Source organism: Mustela lutreola, chromosome 4 (genome assembly GCF_030435805.1).
Source record: "Mustela lutreola isolate mMusLut2 chromosome 4, mMusLut2.pri, whole genome shotgun sequence".
Classification (NCBI taxonomy): Eukaryota; Metazoa; Chordata; class Mammalia; order Carnivora; family Mustelidae; genus Mustela; species Mustela lutreola.
In genome coordinates, this window is record NC_081293.1 from 133,369,594 (window position 1) to 133,394,293 (window position 24,700).

The window sequence follows — 24,700 nt, forward strand, 5'->3', positions numbered from 1 at the left end:
AAAGATGAAGAGTTTTACTCTTAACTTCCCTTGCAGCAGATGCCCCCTGGGGCAGGACCCATCTGTGTCCCCGGGGTGCCCCTCAGGCCCGGGACAACCTGAATGGAAACTGCTGTTTTAATTGTGTCCATCTGTCGTAATCCCGTAGTCGAGGGTTTCCTCTCAGTGCACACACCTCGTGTCACTCTCCTCATCAAATATTTTGCTTGTTCACCCCTTAGAGAGTTGGGATATTACTGCTTTGATATGGACATATTTTAATATACGTTTAAAACTTCACTATGTGGCATTTCAGGGGAACTTGTGTTGACCAGAGTTGGTTAGTGTTGCTCCAGCTGGTCTCCCTTTCCTTCATGCTTTGTTGACATAAGCCCCGTGAGGTGGAATTTGTGGTGGTGTTTCCCCTTCCCAGATACATCATGTCAGTAGGTAACGATCCAGGAACATTAAACAAAGCCGGGAACCGTCCAGCGTATGTATTTTTGTAAGCTTACCCCCATTGGTCTGGGTTTTAGATTCCAAGCTGAGGGAGATCACGAATACAGTGGAGGGTGAGGAGTTGTGCACTGTTGTTTACTAGCACACAAAAACTATGACCAGCCAGCGACATTCCTGTCCACTCCATTCCAGTAGGCAGTGTTTCCGGGGAAAAACAGGCTATTTCCTGTGTCTTTCTGTAAAACATTTAGAAAGCCCAGGTCATCTGTAGTCTTTGTGCTCGGGGATGGTCTGCTTCAGAGAGCTGTCCATTTAATTTTTACCACCAGGACTCATGCCTCGTCTGTTTTGTGCTTCTAATTATGAACCAAGATTTGAGAGATTATCACTGTTACTGTAGGAAAACCTTTTTCTCTACTGTTGCAACCATTTTTGTATTAAATACCTTGCTGGTTTATGGTCTAGTGGGTTGTAGGGTCAGTGTATGATGGCAATAATAACCCGAATTGCTACCCTTTCTTTTTAACCAGTGTTACTTCTCTTATCCCCTGTCTAGTCCTCTTTACCTCTCCTCCCTCTTCTGCTTCTTTTTAGTTTCTTGAGTTTGTCTCCGCCTTAATCACCACACAGTCTTTCTCTATGAAATGGTAAATTAAAATGCCTCTCAAAATATCAAACTCACTAGAACTTCCTTCTCTCCCTCTCTCTTTTAAATTAAAGGTGGTTTTATTTCCTTGGTGTTTTTTAATTGTGTATCAGATTTTCATTTTTTTCCTTTAATGAATGTAACACTTTTGAAATGAGGACTTTTTAAAATAAATATTCCTTTAATGAAAATAATAATCAAATAGCACTGAGCTCTCTTCATCCTCTTAATGCTGTATGTATTGAGGCAGGCAGGAAGAATTATGTAGGATCAGGAACCTGCATTTTAATCATGGGCTGCCTCTTTCTCACACTGGTGTGACTGCAAAGAGCAAATCTGTGCCAAATATCTGTTGTCCCTGTCCCTGTTGCACCGAGTGCTTTGTATAGAGCTTGGGTCACTTCTGTCTTCTCAGGGATCATTTCCAGTGCTCATCATTGCTTTGTGAGTTGCATATTTCCATCTCGTATTATTTTCCTTTCCTGAGGGACTGCCTTTAACATTTTACCACCAGGTCTGATGATGGTGAATTCTTTCAATTTTTATGCCTGAAATCATCTTTTTGTTTCACCTTTGCTTTTTTTAAGATATATTTTCTTTGTGTATAGAATTTTAGGGGTTGACAATTTTTTGTTTTTTGTTTTTACCTTTTGGTACTTTTTCCAGACTTTTTTTTTTTTTTTCCCTGCATGAACAAAAGTACATGTACACAGATGAATTAAGAAAATTAGCAAGTGCTATACATAGTGTTCTATTTTCTGCTTATTTAAGTGAGTTGTGTATAAGAAGCATTGCAGAATTTCTGTTGACAAGCAGAAGCTCAAAGCTTTGTGTACTAATTCCCCTGTCCTTTATATTTTTTTGAGACCATGCCTTTTTGGCTTTGGGTTATAGACTTTAGATCCTTGAGTCCAGAACCTTTAGTAATTTTATTGTTATGCACATGTGTATCTTTAATAAAAAACAAGTGCTATAATGCTTTAGTCTAAAGGAAAACTTTTTAGACTGTCACTATGAAATCCTATCCTCAAGTGTCAAATTAACATTTGCTAATTTTAGAAAACATTTTTTTAATGTAAATGCATGTTCATTATTGAAAATTTAGAAAACAGAGAAAAATGTAAAGAAGGCAATAAAAATTGCATGTAATCCCAACATCTAGAGTTGATCTATACTAAAATTTCCTTGCAGATTTTTTTCTGTGCATATTATGCCTTTGTTTATTTACTTAATGAAATTAAGGATCAGTTGACTATATAGCTTTGTGGGTTTTTATGCTTTTTATTCATTAAGATAGTATCTGTTGAGTGCTGTGAATGATATATCAGGCTGTGTCCGTGCTTTTTATATTTTGTTATTATTTTTATTAATTTATTAGTTATTATTGCTAATAGCTATGATTAAATATGTATATTATTATTTCTGTTATATATATAAGGAATTGTTGGCTTTTCTTTTATGGACACAGCAAGTAAGTGGCAGAGCCTGGCTATAAATCTAGCGTATCAGACTTCAGAGCCTATACTTAACTAATACATTCTGTTGTATCACATCATTAAACACTTTTCTGCAACAGACTTTAAGGGGTACGTTATGCTGTTGTATTATATAGAGAAGTCATTTGCTTATTGTTAGGCTAGTATGTTGTTTCAAGGTGTTGATCAGATTAGCATTTTTATACAAAAACCATTGTGACTACCTCAGATTATTTCTTTGAAATTACTTCCTTGGAGCGGAATTGCTGTGTCAAGGTGCATTACATTTTAAATGCTTTAGAAACACATTGCTAAACTGCCCTTCAACAAGGTTGATCAGTTTGTACCCCCTTAGCAGCGTCAGCAACCCTGTACTGCACTGCACCCTCAGCAAGACTAAATGTCATGTTATAAAATCTTTAATAAATTGATGTGAGATATTGCTTTTAAATTTTAATTTCTTATTTATGAGCCTCTTAGGATATTTACTGGACACCTGTATGTCTTTTTTTTTTCCTGTAAATTATTTTCCATTTGTTGGTTTCCTGTTATATTTCTTACAACTGTGCTTTCGTCTGTTGTTTCAGTGCTGATCTTCGCGAAGAAGGCAGGTGGTGCATACCAACTGCCTTCACTTCTCGCCTACATGGAGTTTTCTCTCCTGCTCCCCCGGTTTGATAACAAAAACAATCAAGTACAAAAACCAGAATTAAAGTGCAACTCTAAACTTAAACACAGTAAAAATTTGTATTAAGTTTAAACCCTTAATTTTCTGTCAGATTTATTGCTTTGAAAATTATTTACCTAATTTTTGAGACATCCAGAAACTTCTTCTTAGATCTGATCTTCTTAAACTTTTCAGTGTCATAGTATAATCACTTATCTCTAACTAGGTCTATGCTTCCATCCTCGGTTTTGTTTTTGTTGTTGTTTTGTTGGGGGTATGTGTGTTTGCATGCGTGTGTGTGTGTGTGTGAGAGAGAGAGAGAGAGAGAGAGAAACAAGGATGAGAGAGGACAGAGAGAGAGACAGCTATATAGATCCTTTGCCTCTTAGTTTTCACTCTGTATTAGAAGAATGTTTCTCTCTCAAATTAGCTTCCTAAACTCATTTTTATATTCAGTCAGTGAACTCATTTTTTTTTTTTAAGATTTTTTATTTATTTATTTGACAGAGAGAAATTACAAGTACACTGAGAGGCAGAGAGAGAGAGAGAAGGAAGCAGGCTCCCTGCTGAGCAGAGAGCCCGATGCGGGACTCGATCCCAGGACCCTGTGATCATGACCTGAGCCGAAGGCAGCGGCTTAACCCACTGAGCCACCCAGGCGCCCTGTGAACTCATTTTTTAAATGACTCTAGAAATTACTCCCAAATTCGTACCCCAGCCTTGGCGCCTGTAGAACCTATTCACTTATATCATCTTACTTTCATCTCAAATTCAACATAAATTGAATTCCTTTTTTCATTTTTTTTCTTCCTTCCCCTGATCTGAACAACCTGTTTTTTTTTCTGTATTGACCCTATTTTTCATTACTTTAGATGTAAAACTTTCTAGTCATCCTTTCTTCTCTCATTTACTTTACCTATGTAATATCTTACTATATTGGATATTTCTTTCTTTGGAATGTTCCTCAGATTCTTCTTTTCTGTTCATTCTTTGAGCCGTATCACTGGACCAAGTCTTTTTCTTACTGTGCCGATGTTTGTGTTGGGCTTCTTTCAGATCATCTTTCCAGTTTATCCTTACCTTTCCCCAAGATTGTTTTTCTACAGTTATCACTTCGTTTGTATAGTCTTGGTGAATAAGTGTGTAGTTGTGCTCCTTTTTTTTTTTTTTTTTGCCAGTCAGAGCGCAATGTCTTACTGACTTTGAATACCTGTTATTTAAGTGCCCATTCAGTTGTCCACTTCAGTCCAGAAGAGTACATTGTTTGCACTGGTTTCCTTCCCCAGCCTCCCTCCACATCTTAGTTGAAATAATAATTACTATAACTACAGTGATTTAAGACCATATAATACATTAATTACTATGTAAACCTCTTTACATAGATTTTTGCTAATATTACAACTAGCATGGTAGTTATAGTAGACCTTCTTTATCTAAACTAAGAATTAATTTTTTCAGGAATTTATAGTTGAACAAACTTAAAGTTTCATAGAAAATGGGATTAAGGAATGCCTAGGTGGCTCAGTCGGTTAAGGACTCTTGCTTTTGACTAAGGTTCTGATCTCAGGGTTGTGCGGTCTAGTCCCCCTTAAGGCTCCCTGGCTCAATGGGGAGTGGGCTTGGCCCTCTCCCTCCCTCTCTGTTCCTTTACCCCACTTGCATGTGCACTCTCAAATTAATTAATAAATCTTAGAAAATAAAGAAAATGGGATTAGGAAAACTGTGGTCTGAGGTAAGTGAATGAAAGCATCTAAATAAACATTTAACAAATAAGGCAATCAAAACGTGTTCTAAAAGACTATCAATTACACATCTTAAAGTTTTGCTATAATAGATACAGTACCATTCATTTACATTTAGCATTTTGCATGTTATGTATGTTTCAGTAGAATACCTTTTGCTGACTCCTCACAAACTCCTAAGCATTAGGAAAATGCTTGTGAATTTGTTTTATCCTCTTGGTGGTGATATGCATTTAAATGGCATTTCTCATTCTCCAATACTTTTTCCAAGTGTTCATTGCTTTTCCAGTTTTCATAGGTCTGACTTTGTTTTACCATCAGCACCTGAGACCCTGTAGCTCAACTCCTCAGTCTCCTTTATTCCTCCTTCACTTTCAGTGTGCTAGCAGGGTGGGTGGGTGGGTCTGGATTTTCTCTAAGGCAGATTTCCTTCTCTCTTCCCAGGGCTACTTTGTAGAAATATGCATCTCAATCTACCATCTGCTTTCTAGCTCTTTTCTTTTTCTATCTTTCAGTCATTGCTTTTTCCATTTCTCTACATCACACAGACTTAAAAGTATTCCTGAAAAAACTAATTTCCTTTGATTCATTGATTGTTTAGAAGTGTGTTGTTTAATTTCACATACCTTTTAATTTTCTTTGGTTTTCTTTTTGTCACTGATTTCTGTTTTCATTTTATGTGATCAGAAAAGATACTTTGTATGATTTCAATCTTTTAAAATTTATCCAATTTAAACCCTTAAAACAAAAACAAAACAAAACAAAACAACAACAAAACCAAACAACATACACATGGGAAAGACATTGGGGACTTTCAGTAGATCATCAATAAGTGGAAGCTTCGGGATTGAAATTTAGCTCTAGGCAACTCTTTTCTTACTACCGTACTTCTTTCATACTCTCCACCTTGCCCCAAATAGTATTTTTCTCAACATTGTGTTACCTTTTACATCAAGGGTAACCTTAGTGTCCAGTTCATCACTGAAGCCATTCAACTGTCCCTGGTGGAGCCCAGCGGAACGCTTGGCCTCTGTATACTTGAATGTAATGGGCTATAGCACATGCATTTAGGTTTACTTGTTTGTCATCATGTCATGTGTATTGAGTGAATATCCATAGGTTTATGGTTAAGTCATTAAGAGCAAGGACCACAGTTGTATTTCTGGTGACTTTTAGAGCAGCATGCTAGCACGAGACTTTGAATAAGCACTAGAACCCATGTATGAATGGCTTGATGCCACTTCTAAGATTCAGTCTTTTGGGGGCAAATTTCCTGTGACTTTAGTGTGTTCTGTTACTCTTCCTAAAGGTAATTTCCAATAATCTCTAGTCTCTGTGAGGGTCACTTTTCCATTTCTTTTTGTTTATTTTGATAGCATTGTATACTATAGCTGATGACTTTCTTGGCTTATTTGCAAAAACACCATGACTTCATTGTGAATCCATCTATTTTTAGTTTTTTCTTTGCTCTGGTTCCACTTGACCCTCACCTCACAGAGTCAGTAGCCCTCCTCTGTTAATGTGAACTTATTTTGTTCATACCTTTCTTAGCACACTTACTGAAATATTTCACACTCTCCGTCTCTCCAGTTCCTTCAACATACACACATATCCCTGTACTTCTGCAAATATTTGTGTGTGTGTGGGTGTGTATGTGTGATATTCTGAAACAGGAATCATACTTCACTCAAATTTGTATCCCAGTGACTCTCACTGTTCTTGGAGTACAGTCAGGATCGACTCACTCTTGCTAAATTACTGACTGAATGAATCAATCAAATCAATGAGGCAAGCATATTATTTTCTCTACTTATATTTTTCTAGCACTTTTGCTATCTTTCTTCTGATTAGAGTACTTAGAAATGTCCCTCTAATTGTATTTGTTGCATTGCATTTTATCTAAATTATCCTGTACAAGGATGTATATTTTCAGAAATTTCTTTGACTTTTCCTGTACTTCCTTTATTCTTGTCCATTAAGAAAATCATCATCCTCATTTTCTTCCAACTCTAATTACTCTGTCTATTGACAATGTAAAAAACCTATATTCTGCTTTGACTTTTATTTCCTCCCCAGTAAATGCTAGCCCTGTACGTATTGGCTTACAAAGAAAACCCGTTTTAGAAGTTTTCTGCCCTGTACTTAGTAGTTCCCACACCCATCCTTGACTTTTATCTATTTTAAAAATTTCTACCTTCTCAAATGCTTTTGCCCGATTAGAACACTGTACCACCTTTTCATTTCATAAAAGCATAACAATGACATTCGTTTTGAGAGTTTGAGCTTTTCAGCTTTACTTCCCACCCCTTCCCCAAAGGCCAGCTGTGTTCATTGTTCAAATTCTATAATTCAACTTTAACTTGGTGTTTCAAAACACAAACTATATTTTAAAGAGTTGAAAGAGAAAGAATTTCTACTGGTAAATCATGCACTTGAACTGCCATGGATGTTTCTTGGAGAAATGCCGTGGGTTTACAACAGTCATTGGTCATTCAGAAGCATTGAGGAAGCAAGCGTATACTGCCTGATAGCATTCCACTAGATTTTATGTAAAGGTTAGGAAGAAATAAAGTCATAATTTTGGCCATGAAAGTAGTTTAGAATCAACTTAAAACTCAACGTCCTCACTCCCAACACAACCCTACACAACAAAATGACTTTCATAAAGGAAATGTTATATTATATTACACAAATTATGTGTACACAGAAACAAAGATAGAAAGTTTTTAAAAAATGCTACTAAAATTAAGTAAGATTTAATCAAGACAGATGTTTTCTAGACAGTCTCTGAGAAAAAAATACTTAAATGACAACTGGCCAAGAGAAGATGTTGTTACAGAAAAGAGATTGGTAAAAATAGAATGATGGAAAGGGAGGCAATAATTAGGATATTTGCCTCTTTTGAGTCTAACCAACAGCAGTGTATAAAAAAAAGTTATCCTAAAAGTGGACATTTAACTTTTGTCCTATCCAGAGAACAAACTACACATAAAAGGAACTCTTTCTTTTCTCTCATTCTCCAAAATCATTTAATAACATGAACAGTATATAATTATTGCTCTGGACTCAGATGTCAGACCCATGAGGTTGGCAATCTATTTGCTTAGGGAGACCTTATACCTCAATAAATAATAAACATTTATCTGGTAACATGTAACATTAGATGAAGGTATAAAACATATGGTATAGAAGAGGTTCAAAGGATGGAAGAGATCACTGGGCTTGGGTAAATAGATTAATACTCAAAGAGAAGTTAACATTTGAGCTGGGCTTTTAGGAGAAAGCTTTTGAGAAGACGAAGGGATACATGGGCACATGTTTCATAGAGGATACAAAGTCAGGAAAGTGAACAGTCTTTTCAGGATACGGCTTGCCTTACAGTTCTTAGCTATGTGAGGGAGTTGTTGGACAAAAATGAAAATGTAGTTGAGTTGATACTAGCTGATGGTAATAGGAAATATGCTAGGTAAATAAATGGATACATAGCAATGTTTATAACAGGTGTTGTCAATATCGTTAAGATGTCACATACCCTTGTATTCATCTGTAGATTCAAAGAAATATCATTTAAAATCCCAGTGGGCATTTTTTTTTTTTTAAAGAAATTGGTTAGCTGGTTCTAAAATGCATATGGAAATGTGAGGGACCTAGAATAAAAATTCTGAAAAAGAATAAAATTAGAGGACTGACCTTATCTGATTTTATAAGACTTATTGTGAAGCCTCAGTAACCAAGACTATGTGATATTTGTATAAAATAAAAAATGTGGAATAGAAAGTAAGCAATAGATTGAGACACATGTAGTTGTTGACTTTCAATAAAAGTGCCAGAATAACTCAGTGCTAAAGTACAGTCTTTTCAACAACTAGCAGAAAAAAAATTAGTTATCCATATGAGGAGAAAAAATACCTGAGCACAAATGTTATCACACCATAATCAATCCTAGATCTAGATGTTAGAGTTCAAACTATGAAAGCTCTAAAAGAACGCATAGGTGAAAGTTTTTGTATCATCACATTAAATAAAAGTTTCTGAGACAGCTCACAAAAAACTCGGACCATCAAAGAAAAAACTGGCAAACTGAATTTCATTAAAAATCACAACTTTTTTTTACTTTGAGAGACACAGTTACAGGTAAGGAGAAAATATTTGCAAAACACACATACAGAATATGAAGAACATTTACAAGGAAATAACAGCAACCCGATTTTTAAAATTACGGACCAAAGATTTAACAGCCATTTCAAAGAATATATGTATGGCCAATAGCATATGAAAATATGTTCAAAATCCCTAGTCATCAGTGAATGCAAACTAAAACAGCATTGAAATACCATTTCCTTTGGATCAGGTCATGATCTCAGGGTCCTTGGATCAAGTACCAAGTTGGGCTCCCGGCTCTGCAGTGGTCTGCTTCTCCCTCAACCCCTCCTCATGTTTGTTCTCTCAATCTCCCCCCCCCCCCACATAAGTAAATAAAATCTTAAAAAAGAAAGAAAGAAAGAAAAAGAAAAAAGTGGTCCTGGACCTGCTCTATGGGAGAACAGAGTTGGGTCCCTCAACCACATAGATCAAAGGGGAAGAAGGGAAACGTATGCTGTATACTAGAATTATTAATTCACTATAGTATTTGATCTACCTATTAATATTTAAGGAGCCCACCCTCTAGCCCAATTACCAAACAAAAGTTCTTAAACTTTAGCACCATTCCTATTTCTTAGAGGTACAGTACTCTAGTCTTGTGCATGGTGAAGGGTGGACGCAAATGGAGAGGGATGGTAATACTGTTAAATATCAAGAAGGATAATGTGGGATAAAACTATCAGAGTGAGATTAAGACCCAGTGCTGAAGACACTTGATAGCTACACTAAGTGATTTAGAAATACATTTTATGGGAATGACAAAGCTGGTGGTGTTTTGGATAAAGTTGTTCTTTTAGATGAATTTTTAACATTTTATTGATATAATTCACACAGCATACAGTTCATTTATTTAATTGTAGAATTCATTGGTTTCCAGAATATTCAAAACATGTGTCACCAATTAATTTTAGCATACTTTGATCACTCCAGAAAGAAACTCTATATCCATTTACAATCATTTTCCTTTTCTCCCAACTCCTCCCTCTTCTCCCGGCTTTAGGCACTGATCTACTTTCTGTCTGTAGAGATTTGCCTTTTCTAGACATTTCATATAAATGGAATCATGCAATATATATTGGTCTTTTGTGACTGACTTTTTTTCACTAGCATAATGCTTTCAAGGTTTATCCATGTTGTAGCAGGTATCACATTTCCTTCCTTTTTATTTCCAAATAATATTCTATTGAACAGATATACCTCATTTTGTTTATTCTGATATCAGTTGATGGATATTTGGGTTGTTTCTGCTTTTTCACTATTATCAATAATGCTGCTTATGTATAAATTTTTGTGTGGACATGTCCTCATTTTTCTTGATACATACCTAACACTGGAGTTTCTGGGTCACATGGTAACTTTATGTTTAACCTTTTGAGGAACTGCTGGATGGTTTTCCAAAGTAGCTGCACCATGTTACATTGCCTGTGGTAATGTATGAGGGTTACAATTTCTCCACATCCTCATGAACACTTGTTATTATCTGTCTTTTGATCATAATCGTCTCTGAGTGGGTATGAAGGGGCATCTTATTTTAGTTTTGATTTGCATTTCCCTGATAGCTGTTGATGGCAAGGGTCTTTTCCATGTGCTTCTTGGCCATTTGGGTATCTTCTTTGGTGAAATGCCTGTTCAGATCCTTTGGCCCACTTTTTTTCTCTTAAGGTATAATTGACATGTAATATTATATTAGTTTCAGGTGTACAGCATAATGACTTGTATACATTGTGAAATGATAACCATGGTAATCTAATTAACATTCATCACTAGACATAGTTATAATTTTTTTCCTTTTTTTTTCTCGTGATGAGGACTTTTAATACATACATAGCAGCTTTCAAATATGCAATACTTAACTTACATATTATTAACTGTAGTCACCATGCTGTAGATTACATCCCCATGACTGATTTATTTTGTAGCTGGAGGTTTGTACCTGCTGACGCCCCTACAGTCATTCTGTCCACACCCCACCTCCCTACCCTATGGCAACCACCAATCTGTTCTCCGTATCTGTGAGCCTTGTATTTGGTTTACTTGTTTGTTTTGGTTTTTAGATTCTACAAAAAAAAGTGAGATCCTACATTATCTTTCTTTGCCTTAGTTTTTAAAGTGGATTGTTTGTCTTTTTGTGACTGGGTTGTAACTATCTTTATAATGCTGTAGACACAAGCCCCATATCAGATATATGATATATAAATGTTTTCTCCCAATCTGTGAATTATTGCATGTTAAAACAATGATGAGATACCATTACACTATTAGAATGGCCAAAATCCAAAACACTGACAGCACCAAATGCCGATGAGGATATGAAGTAAAAGGAATTATCGTTCATCATTTTGTGTTGTTACCATTTCAAGCTTTTTACAAATTGCAAACGGCTTCTTAACTGTCTTCCTGATTTTAATTTTTCCCTTCTTCAGTCTCTTCTCATCCTCAACCCTAATGGAGGAACATAATAGCAGTTTTCAAATATATGAAGGACCATCATGGAAATAGGAATTGACTCACTCTGCGTAACTCTAGTAGTAGAAAAACTATTCTCTTTTCTTCTAAATCATATTATGGATAATATAATTCAGTCCGTCCTTCAAGACTGAATGCATTTCATAAAAAATTCATCTCATTTTATATCTTCTTTTTGGACTCAGTTGGTATAGACCAAGGCAAATAAAAACAAATAAAAATCACTTCTTCATACCTTCAACTTGCTTTACACTCCAGTTTTGGTTTTCATTATGTTCTCGCACATCCTAAAACAGGCTGATACTGTAGGTCTAACTTTTGTTATCCTTTCTCAAGAAAAAAAAAAAAAAAAACTAATCCCATTACCTCACCCAAACAATTATATTTTTTTCTGTCACTGTTGCTGCTAGCATCATCTCAATTGTCCATATTACTCTTAACTTACAGCTTACTTAACCAACTTCTAGTTAGCAACCTTTCTAGGTGGATGGGGACTTGCTAATGATTGTCCATTATGCACAGGCAGTACCAGACTAGCAGCTATCATTTTCTGCAGCCACACACTCCATTTTTACATCTTCTTAACGTATGGAGATAAACACATTCCTTAACATGATGCAAAGCTAGAGTAACTTTGTAACATTTTATTTTTTATTTATTTTTTGTAACTTTGTAACATTTTAATGTAAGCAGAGTTGTATATATTAAAAGCTATGCTTTTATGGCCAAGGCGTTAGAGATAACTAAAAATCTGGGAAATCATGTTTTAAGCTGACACTCTATAAAACATAATTATCATCGATATAAAAGTTTGTCAGGATTATGATTCAGTTTAGTTAAACACAATCTAATTTTCCTATATGTCTTAAGCTTTTTATAGGAGTACTGTTAATCTGATCACTATCCATATCAGAATATTAGGAAGTACAGATTGATTAATCTCTTCATTTGGAAAATAAAAAGCCATACCTTTACAAAATCATGGAGAAAACACAAGTATATATCTTAAACCAAAATTATTAGTCTTACTTGTCTGAAGATTCACTTTTACTATGTGAACTGGGCTTTCTATTAAAATATTGCTGAGCTTCTAGCAGAATCTTTAAGAAATATTTTTTTCTTAAATGTCTAGCATGTTTGAACTTTTCATTAGATACTAGAATGTAAGATTTATGAGAGTGCTTGCTATTCTCTGTGAACCAGGTTATCACTCCTTTAACTTCCAAGACTATATAATTTAATTTATTAATACCCTTCTATGTTAGGGACATATTTCATGCATACACAGTGAGAGATAATGGCTTTTCTCAGTTACAGCAACACAGAGAATTTGTCACTTCAGTTCTGCAACCTCAGAAACAGCGTTAAGTAATCAAAGAAATACAAAAATTCACCAGTCAAAAAAAAAAAAAAAAAAAAAGATTTCAAAGGGCTATTTTCCTTTCTAGTGTTCAGGAAATTTTTTTATGAAATAGTTGAAGCCTGCAAACAGACAAAAAAAAAAAAATTAAAGGATAGTAACTTAAATTTTTTTAAAATCATCTCTCCCATGAGAGATAATAGATCCCTATAGTCCCAATAGCTGTCTCGAATGGTCAGAATATAAAATTACACTCCTATTCATTGCTGCTACCAGTGGGGAATTATTTTTCATTGTGTTTAGAGCAAACTCGATCCAGAACCAAAATGGCCAAAGTCAGAAAAAACTTCAATACTATACTACATCAGGAAAAAACTGTGTTAACAAAGATAGTACTCTGTTGCTGCTTTAGAATCCGTCTGGGGCCCAAGCAATTACACGGGGGCTTAACCAGCCCACAGTGTGTATTTCTGTGGGAACAGTTGCCCTGGCTTTGTGAATCCACTCTGGCATCTTGGGTAGAAGCTCCAAAGCCATCGTAGGCTAATATTCAGAGAGTTAAAAAAAAAATGACTTTCATACATATAAAATGAACACGGATTAGACTTTTCTTAACTCACTAATTAATGAGAGAACCAATGGGATGTGGTAAATGTGATTCAAAGGACATTTAGGAAGTACGTAGTTAAAGACAAGTTAATAAAGTAGTATTAGAAAAACATTACTAAGTTAGATATAAACTAGTTAATATTCTACAGGGAAATAAACCATGGCCTATGGGATTATCTTTTCTAACAGAAGGAAAGTACCTAAATTTATTCCAGACAGAAAAATCTGCAAATTAACATGCAACTTAAATATATCCAGGATTTTAAACAGTGGATCAATGAAAATACATTCCCCCAAATTATCCTTGGGTGGACCTACTAAATATGCACCTTAATCATATTGAAAAGACAGGTTACTCTTCTTTTTATTCTTATTTTCAAGTTTTAAATAACTCTTCTTAACAGATGGCAAAAACATATGATATACCCAGCACTTGTCCAGAGTTATTATAGTAGCACAAGGATTATTGATGGGAAGCCTCAATATGATAAAGATGTCAGTGTTCTCCAAACTAATCTAAAAATCAGTATGATTTTATTAAGACCTCAACGAGTGTTTTTAGAGAACTTGGCAAGTAAGTCTTAAACTAATTATGCAGAGAAAAAGCTCAAAAATAGAGCAGAAAAATCTGAGGACAATGAACAAGGTGGAGGGAATTATCCTATGAAATGTCAAAACTAATTAGGAAGCGATAGAGTGTGCAGAGATAGACAAGTAGAAACTAATAGAAAACCCAAAACATGTTGATGCACATTTTAAACCCAGACAGATGCAGCACTACAAATCAGTGGAGGAAAAATGAACTCTTAGTAAAAATGTTATTAAGGTATTTATTTATAACACTTGAAAACATAAAAATATATTGCTAACACATATTATAATAAAAAATAAGTTCCAGGTAGTTAACAACCTAAATGCAGAATGGCAAAATGTTAAAACTTTTTTAAAATAAATATTATTTTATTTTTTTTTTCAGTGTTTTAGAATTCATTGTTTATGCACCACACCCGGTGCTCCATGCAATACATGCCCTCCATAATACCCACCACCAGGCTCACCAAACATCCCACCCCTCCAAAACCCTCAGTTAATTTCTGAGAGTCCACAGGCTCTCATGGTTTGTCTCCCCCTCAAATTATCCCCAATTCACTTCTCCTCTCCATTTCCTAATGTCCTCCATGTTATTTTTTATGCTCCACAAGTAAGTGAAACCATATGATAATTGACTCTCTCTGCTTGACTTATTTCACTCAGCATAATCTCCTCCAGTCCTGTCCATGTTGATTCAAAAGTTGGGTATACATTCTTTCTGATGGAGGCATAATGCTCCATTGTATACATGGACCATATCTTCTTTATCCATTTGTCCATTGAAGGGCATCTTGGTTCTTTCCACAGTTGGGCGGCTGTGGCCATTGCTGCTGTGAACATTGGGGTACAGATGGCCTTTCTTTTCACTACATCTGTTTCTTTGGGGTAAATACCCAGTAGTGCAAATGCAGGGTCATACGGTAGCTCTATTTTTAATTTCTTAAGGAATCTCCACTCTGTTTTGCAAAGTGGCTGCACCAACTTGCATTCCCACCAGCAGTGTAAGAGGATTTCCCTTTCTCCACATCCTCTCTAACACTTATTGTTTACTGTCTTGTTAATTTTGGCCATTCTAACTGGTGTAAGGTGGTATCTCAATGTGGTTTGGATTTGAATCTCCCTAATGGCTAATGATGATGAACATTTTTTCATGGTCTGTTAGCCATTTGTATGTCTTCTTTGGAGAAGTGTCTGTTCATGTCTTCTGCCCATTTTTTCGACATGATTATCTGTTTTGTGGGGGTTGAGTTTGAGGAGTTCTTTATAGATCTTGGATATCAGCCCTTTGTCTGTGTTGTCATTTGCGAATATCTTCTCCCATTCCATGGGTTGCCTCCTTGTTTTGTTGACCATTTCCTTTGTTGCGCAGAAGCTTTTGCTCTTGATGAAGTCCCAAGCTTTTGATCTTGATGAATGTCCCAAAAGTTCATTTCTGCTTTTGTTTCCTTTGCCTTTGGAGACATGTCTTGAAAGAAGTTGTTGTGGCCGATGTCAAAGAGGTTACTGCCTATGTTCTCCTCTAGGATTTTGATAGATTCCTGCCTCACGTTGCGGTCTCTTACCCATTTCAAGTTTATCTTGGTGTATGGTGTAAGAGAATGGTCGAGTTTCATTCTTCTATACATAGCTATCCAATTTTCCCCACACATTTTTTGAAGAGACTGTCTTTATTCCACTGTACATTTTTTCCTGTTTTGTCAAAGATTCTTTGACCGTAGAGTTGAGGGTCCATATCTGGACTCTCTACTCGTTGGACCAGATGGACCTCATAGGTATATACAGAACATTCCACCCTAAAACAACAGAATACTCACTCTTCTCGAGTGCACATGGAACTTTCAACAGAATAGACTACATCCTGGGTCACAAATCAGGGCTCAACCAATACCAAATGACTGAGATTATTCCCTGCATATTCTCAGACTGCAATTCTTTGAAACTGGAACTCAACCAAAAGAGAAAGCTTGGAAGGAATTCAAACACTTGGAAGCTAAGGACTACCTTGTTTAAGAATGTTTGGATCAACCAGGAAACCAAAGAAGAACTTAAACAATTCGTGGAAACCAATGAGAATGAAGACACTTTGGTCCAAAACCTATGGGATATGGCAAAGGTGGTCCTAGGGGGAAATAGCCATCCAAGCCTCCTATTTTTTCTGGAAAAATCCAGAATATACCAGCTCTCTTTATACCTTAAAGAACTGGAGAATCAACAACAAATTAAGCCAACCTCACACACAAGAAGGGAAGTAATCAAGATTAGAGCAGAGATCAATGAGATAGGAACTAGAGATAAAGTAGAACACATCAGCAAAAGTAGAAGCTGTTTTTTTGAAAGAATCAATAAGATAGGTAACCCCCTGGGCAAACTAATCCAAAAGAAAAGAGAGAGGATCCAAACTAATAAAATTATAAATGAAAAGAGAGATCATGACTAATACCAAGGAAATAGAAACGATCATCAGAAATTATTATCAACAGTTATATGCCAATAAGTTAAGCAACCTAAATGAAATGGATGCATTCTTGGCAAACTTCCAAAACTTAAGAACTTCCAAAACTGAATCAGGAAGAAATTGTCAACCTGAATAGACCAATATCTAGTAACGTGATTGAAGCAGTGAGCAAAAACCTTCCAAAAAACAAGAGCTCAGACCTGACAGATTCCCTGGAGAAGTCTACCATTCAAAGAAGAAATAATACCTGTTCTCTTGAAGCTGTTTCAAAAAATAGAAACAGAAGAAAAACTTCCAGACTCTTTTTATGAAGCCAGCATCACCCTGATCCCCAAACCAGGCAAAGACCCCACCAAAAAAAGAGAATTTCAGACCAATATCCTTGATGAGTATGGATGCCAAGATTCTCAATAAGATCCTAGCTTATGGAATCCAACAGTACATTAAAAAGATTATCTACCATGACCAGGTGGGATTTATCCATTGGATGCAAGGGTGGTTCAACATTCGCAAATCAATCAATGTGATGGAATAAATCAGTAAGAGAAGAGAGAAGAACCACATGCTCCTCTAAATTGATGCAGAAAAAGCATTTGACAAGATACAGCATCCGTTCCTGATTAAAACGATTCAAAGTATAGGGATAGAGGGAACATTCCTCAACTTCATAAAATCTATCTATGAAAAACCCACAGCGAATATCATCCTCAATGGGTAAAAGCTGAGAAGCCTTCCCTTTGTGATCAGGAACATGACAAGGATGTCCATTCTCGCCACTGTTATTCAACATAGTACTAGAACTCCTAGCAACAGCAATCAGACAACAAAGAGAAATAAAAGGTATTCAGATTGGCAAAGAAGAAGTCAATTTCTCTCTCTTCCCAGATGACATGATACTTTATATGGAAAACCCAAAGATTTCACCCCCAAACTACTAGAACTCATACAGTAATTCAGTAATATGGCAGGATACAAAATCAATGTACAGAAATCAGTTGCTTTCTTATACACTAACAATGAAAATATAGAAAGGGAAATTAGAGTATTGATTCCATTTACTATAGCACCAAGTACTATAAGATACCTGGGAATAAACCTAACCAAAGAGGTAAAGGATCTGTACTCAAAGAACTACAGAACACTCATGAAAGAAATTGAAGAAGACACAAAAAGATGGAAGATCTTGGATTCCAAGATTCCGAGCTCTTGGATCGGAAGAATAAACATTGTTAAAATGTCTTTACTGCCTAGAGCCATCTATACTTTCAATGCCACTCCAATCAAAATGCCACTGGCATTTTTCAAAGAGCTGGAACAAACAATCCTAAAATTTGTATGGAACCAGAGGAGAAGTGAACGGGGGTAATTTGAGAGGGAGACAAACCATGAGAGACTGTGGACTCTCAGAAATTAACTGAGAGTTTTGGAGGGGAGGGAGGTGGGGTGTTTGGTGAGCCTGGTGGTGGGTATTACGGAGGGCACATATTGCATGGAGCACCAGGGTGGTGCATAAATAATGAATTCTGGAACACTGAAAAAAAATAAAATAAAATAAAAAATTTAAAAAATGGTATGTATAAAACATGCATAAAGAACACTAAACATTAAAGAACACTAAACAAGAAAGAACATTAAAGAACACTAGTAATATATATGCTCTTAAACATAAACATATACATTTACATACATGTGTGCACACATACATACATACATACATACAGTTATGAGTATTATCTGTGTTAAGCGTATAACTTGAATAGGAAGGATTCCCTGCAGTTCTTGATGTTTTTTCCTGAAGAGGAGTGGTGGGAAGAAGGACCAGGGAGGAAGCCCACAGCAAAATTTCAGCTGGATCTTTTAGGTTTTATGTAATTCATTAAGGACAAGAAAGGATGTATGTCATATGTTAGCAGTTGTCAATTTATTGTGATAGGAATACGAATGTTGGGTGACCTGAATCTCTCCATTTAGTATTGCTTTTTGAAACAATCTGTTTTTCAAAACAATGTTTTAAAAACATTAAGTATTTGACTAAGATTGGGAGCTTGTGGATAAGACAAATTTCAGGTCAGTAAGAGTATCATAAAAATCAAGTATTTTGTCAACTCATATATTGAAAATGGTAATGTACTATCAGAAAAGTTAATTGTGGTTCATTTCTCTCCTCTTTCCAAAGAATACAAGTCAATGACCAGATTGTGGAAGTGGATGGAATCAGCTTGGTGGGTGTCACACAGAATTTTGCTGCAACTGTTCTCAGAAACACCAAGGGCAATGTCAGGTAAATATGTGTCTTCAGATATGTATAATTTTATTATTTAACATTTTGTTATATTTTAGTTTTCTAGATTATACCTATCATCTTATGTAATTACAATGAAGATTTTATCTAAATACTTAACACTTGCCTTAATTTTTAATGTTTCCTTCTTTATTGTAATTAGTTTATGCAAATTTAATATAAGACCAAAAATGATGGTAATTTAGGATGACACAAAGATATGAAATGTACAGTGTGACTCAATATGGTTAATTATTGAGCTCTGTTAGTGTGCCTAACTGCATAAAATTTCTACTTAAGTCCTCAACAAACATGGACTTAGACTCTAAATCCTTTTAATAAAACTAGTAATACAGTAAATTGAAATTGAAATGATTGTACATATATTTAGTGCTACATGTTTTTAGATAAACTGGCTAAATTATTTGAGGTTAATACATGCATTTAAATAAATCTCTTTATAGATTTTATAGGACTAATCCTCAATAAATTGTGACTCTGCCAACTTAATATGACAGAGGGTACATTCTTTTCAACCTTGAAATATATATCCTGTCCTGGGGGTTCTGAAAAGTGTAGCTAAGAAAACAGATAAGAAAATAGTCCTGAGCCAACTAAGATCAAGGTTTGAAATCCATTTTATTTGGTCATTGGGTATTTATTTTTAAATATTGTGCTGCTTATGTCTTAATATTTTCCCATCAATCCTACAAAGGCACACATAGGTGACATTAGTATGGGCAGTTATCAAAATGTTTTAATGTTATCATCAGAGTGTCATGGCCAAATACTCTGAAATATCAATGAATCAATATTGCTGTAAAGAGGGTAACATGGAGATTTTATTGCAGTGGGTTTTATGTTGCACAAACATGGGTTTAAGTTTTAGAATTTAGATATTTTCAGTTGGAAAATACCCTTTCATGCTGAAGGAAGTGTTTAAGGAATACAACATCAGTGACTTTTATGGGTGCTATGTTGATGCTTCAAGACTACCCATAGTCCTGAAAAAAGTGTGTGAAATAATTGGAAAGAGCACAGGAAGAACCGTCTGATGGCTCTCTTAGAGCTGCGTGGGTGGGCTCGCTCAGGAAACGGGACTGTCTTTCTGCAGATTGCTGTCCTTTCTTGAGACAGCACTTTCCTCTGTCAGTAGAGAACTTTGGTTGTAAAGCTGTCCATTAAGATTTGAAGTGAATTTTAAATTGAAATCAGTAAGATATGCATTCAAGTTGTAGAACATTTTTCTTTTTTCTTTCTTTTTTTATAAGAACATTTTTCAGTTGCAAGGAAGTTTTCAGTTCCATGAAATCATAGCCGCCCTTTTTAATTTCAAGCCTCCTAAAAATTATAAATGGTAACTCAGCTATCTCTGGATTTCAGTCTCTCCCTTTTTCAGTCTGTCCTTTGTATACTTCCTCCGGGTGGAGGAAAATAATAGCAGTTTTCAAATCTAGGAAGGGCTATCGTGGCAAAAGGAATGAACTCATTCTGTGTGACTCAAGTCCTGGAAGATCTGGGACCTTTGGGTAGAAGTGATAATTCCACATCCGTCATGTGCCTCTCCTCTGCAGACACCTTCAGTCGCCACCCGTTCTGTACAGCATCAAAGCTCTTGATCCTGGTATTAAAATCTTTTGTCACCCAGTCTTATCATGTACCTCCCCCTGTATTCATGCTTTGGTAGAGTCACACTGGGGTAGCCATATTCCTTCAAAACTGACTTGAGTTATTGTTTTATTATTGTGCCTTTCTCTCTGTCATTTCTTCTGTTTAAGATACTGTCTTCTGTTTAGAACCTACTTATCTTGAGGAACATATTTCAACTCCTTTTCCCTCCAAGAAATCCTCCTTGACCTCCATATCCCCTAGTGGTCTCTCTTCCTGGTTGCATTCATCATTCATACTACGTTTTTAACCTTGAGGTTACTGAATATTACTTTCATCTTTTAAAGGCATACGTTTATTTCCTCATTCACTTTGCACAAATCTTGATATTAAAATGGGACCTTTGACACCTTGGTGGCTCAGTTGGTTAAAATGGGACCTTTACCCCTCCTTATACCCCCAAATGGTTTAGCCCAGGGTCTTTGTTAATGGAATATAAGGAGTAAGTCTTTTCTCAATTTTAACTTATCAAAAGTAATATTGGAGTTCTGTGAATATAATTTAGGTGGTAGTTCTTCATAGAGCATTAATACGATAATAGGATACAAAAACTTGACCTGTTTTTAATGAACTTTTTAAACCTGAGGATTTAAAATATGCATGGTTTTATATTTTTTATTGATTGGTGACTTAGCTATTACATTTAGTGGTTACTGAAATTTATTTTCAAAAAAAGGGATATCTGAAAAATTAGTAAATTTAGTTTGATATTTTTCCTAACTACTAAGCACATATCTGGAAGGAATGTCTGGAAGCCATGGCTTTAAAGATATAAGTGGGAGGAAGATAGGAAGCTAGAAGTGATGGGGAAAATGAAACTGAGATTTGGTTGGTGATTATTTCTGAAGTATTAGAGGTCAAGATTTTTACTTATTTCCTGGAAATGTATATGAAATTGGTACCAGGATATGGATATGCATCAAAATCATACAGTGAAGTTCTGTGACTTCATCTGCCCTTACAGAGAATCATTTCCCATCTGACCTCAGTCTGCTTTATTTTATTAAACTTTAAATTATAATACCTGAGTTTATGAACTAATACTACTAACAAAGACTCCATTACTATGACATTTTTTAACACACTGGAGAAATTACAGGTATTTTAATGTGGTAATTTTTAAGGCTTATGTGTTTTTCAACTCTGCATCATTTATATGAGTTAAGAAGTAGTTCAGCTCAAACCAGGTGAGGTCCTGGGGAATTGGAAGTCTAGGCCTGACTCAAAGTGTCAGTAAACAATGACTACTTCCTTCGTTTTACCAATGTCATTTAAAAACTAAGCACTCAGGATAAGTACTATGCTAATATCATGTAATTACTTAACATAATTGATTAGGATAAGACTCCTTAAGTAGTTTATAGTCAGAAATAATGCAACACAGCAACAGGAGGGGAAAGATAAGCATTAACAGGGTGGGCATGGTGAACTCAAGACACAGTCTTCTTTATCATCCCTCTTCTGGGCCTCGCAGGACTTGCCAGTCTCCAGATGATAAACCACCACGGGTGTGTACATGGAGCATCTTGGTACCAAGAAGTCCAAAGTCTGTGTGTGGTAGGGATTTCTCATTGAAATCATTGAAAACTCCTGGACTCCACAAAATCTAGGTAGAAGAAATAAATCCAGTGATTATTACCAAACAACTTTGACAGGTTAGTCTGTCTTGCTTTGAAACAGCTCAATGACCCCTATTTGCAAAACACATTTTTCCCTGGTTAGTATATCTCGCAGCTTTGACCAAGGTTCATTACCATGCTCTAGGCAATTCTGTATACTTTGTCAGTCCATTCGGTTTCTAGATTAACTCATGCTCTCTAATATGTAGTGCATAACACATTTACGGCTCTCCTTTTGACTTTAGATTCATACTACTTAGCATGTTTCTATTGTATGTTTCTTCTTTTAAAAATTTTTATTGGAGTATATTTATTGTATATTTCAGTATTTCTTGGTGAAAACCTAAAAAGAAAATGTAAATTACTTGAAAACCTGTAATCTTGGGGCACCTGGGTGGTGCAGTGGGTTAAGCCTCTGCCTTTGGCTCAGGTCATGGTCTCAGGGTCTGAGAATCAAGCCCTGATAAGGCTCTCTGCTCAGCAGGGAGTCTGCTTCCCCCCCCCCCCTCTGCCTGCCTCTCTGCCTACTTGTGATCTCTCTCTGTCAAATAAATAAATAAATAAAAAGAAAAAAAAGAAAACCTATAATCTTTTTGATGCTTGATAGAAGGTAACTTGCCAAATGTAGTATAGTTAAAAAGTTAGAAAAATGTTCTATTCTTATTGTCAGATCCTACAATATATAAAGCATAATTTAAATAGTTTAGATTCAGTTCATTTGAATCCACAGGTTTAGCTACTTAAAATCCATTTTTAATCAGAACATACTAAATAATGCTTTTCTTAGAGATCCTTAAAAGACCCTGATGTCTGTTGGTCCATGTAAAGTTATGGGAAAATACTTTTAAACATGAAATTATAAAGTTATTAGAAAAATAATAATTAGTTCAAAATGATAAAAATACTGGTCATATACCTCTGGAAAGAAAGCAGGAATCTCTAGATATTAGGAGACTAATTAAAATTTATACAAACTACCTTCTAATTAATTTTGGGTATGTAATTTAGCTTTCTGTGATGTTGTTTTGTCAGAGATGTCCCAAATGTAGACATTTGACTCAGTCTCTCATGTTTTATCTCTGTGGACAAGGGGAAAAATGTGTTTGAATTATAAGATAGCCACAGGATAGGTACAATAATGGAGCTGATTCTGTTATAAATTATAAATATTATTTAATGTGTTCACTGATATTTCTTTATGCACTTAGCACTAGGAGTAATTGTCTTTCTCTAGTAACTACCTTTTCTCCCATGAAGCCAGATCTCATAGGTTCAGATTCTGACTTGTGAAATGGAAGCTGTGTTTATGGGAGTGTTAAAATTTCCTTGTGCTGTAGTCTCTTCACGTATAAACCGGGCATCATAATAGTACCTCCCATACATTTTAGATGAGTATTAAATGAGTGAAAACATGTAATGAATGCCTAGAAAAAGTTGAAATTCAGTGAAATTTTAGTGATTATTATTTTCTTCTGAAAACTCTGATTCCTTCTTAGGTGTTTATGTAGATTGTTAGAAAACTGAGTCAATTTTATAGCCATTTCTAACAAAGGCACAGGATCTGATGGTCTGCAGAGGAAACCATTGTTACAGGTTTCTCTTTTTAGCTCTTTTGGAAGCACCAATATAAGTCTTTTCTTTATTCTTTGATTTTTCAGTTTTAGGTAAAAATTTAATGATTGCTTACTGTAAAAGTTTCACTGATCAGTTTTATTGTTCAGTTAAAAACTTTTGCAAGAGTTTATGACATTTACATTCTATTAAATGGCTATAGTTATCTTGGGCAGTTTTTCTATAAGTTCATTCAAAAATTAAAACCAATAAATCCTATTTATAATGTTATGGTTATGAAAGTATTACTCAGTCTAGAATCAAGTATGATTGAATTGATAGGAAATGAAATGTAATTTTATGTCATTCAATCTGTGTCACTTTTCAAGGCATAAAGATTCTAATGGAACCTGACTTAATTTATTTCTAGCCTTCTTGATTTCCTCTGGGTCATACTTAGCTGCCAGGGAGCTTACATGTCTAAAAATGTATTATTTGGCCCTGAAATATAAGTAGGTATAGTATTTGAATTCAAAATCCTTCTCTTTCAGTATTACGAAGATATTTTCCATTTTCTTCAGGTATCTACAATTGGTAAGGACAGTGTTAGTATTAATCTGATTTGTAGCCCTTTGTGGTTTTCTGCTTTGGATTTTTTTGCCTTCTTTGGTTTTTGAAATTTTTATCAGGCTATAAGTAGATCTGTATTTGCTTGTTTGTTTGTTTGTTTGTTTTGCTTGGAACTCAATCTGAAGTTGAATTTGGGAAATTTTCCATTATTTTGTTGTTTTTTTTCTTTATTTTTCATTGTGTTGATCTTCTTTTCTCAAACCAGTATTAAATGGGGAATTAGATACCTCGGCCATATCCTCTGGCATGTTCTTTTCTCTCAGGATCTCCGTCTGTTTACATTTTTTTAATGTATTCTTGAGTTTTCTCGATTTAATCTTCCAGATTACCAATTTATTTTAAAGCTATGGCCTTTTTTC

General features: G+C 35.3%; 1 protein-coding gene across 11 annotated transcripts in view; it reads left to right on the top strand.

Annotated features, from left to right (window-relative positions):
* PPP1R9A (protein phosphatase 1 regulatory subunit 9A) overlaps positions 1-24,700 on the top strand; it is a 304,701-nt gene that overhangs the window by 171,626 nt on the left and 108,375 nt on the right. For all 11 annotated transcript variants that reach the window (XM_059171151.1, XM_059171154.1, XM_059171155.1 and 8 more), the window contains exon 5: positions 18,769-18,873. In XM_059171151.1, coding sequence (XP_059027134.1) covers positions 18,769-18,873 — 105 coding nt within the window. The remainder of the gene's footprint in view (positions 1-18,768; positions 18,874-24,700) is intronic.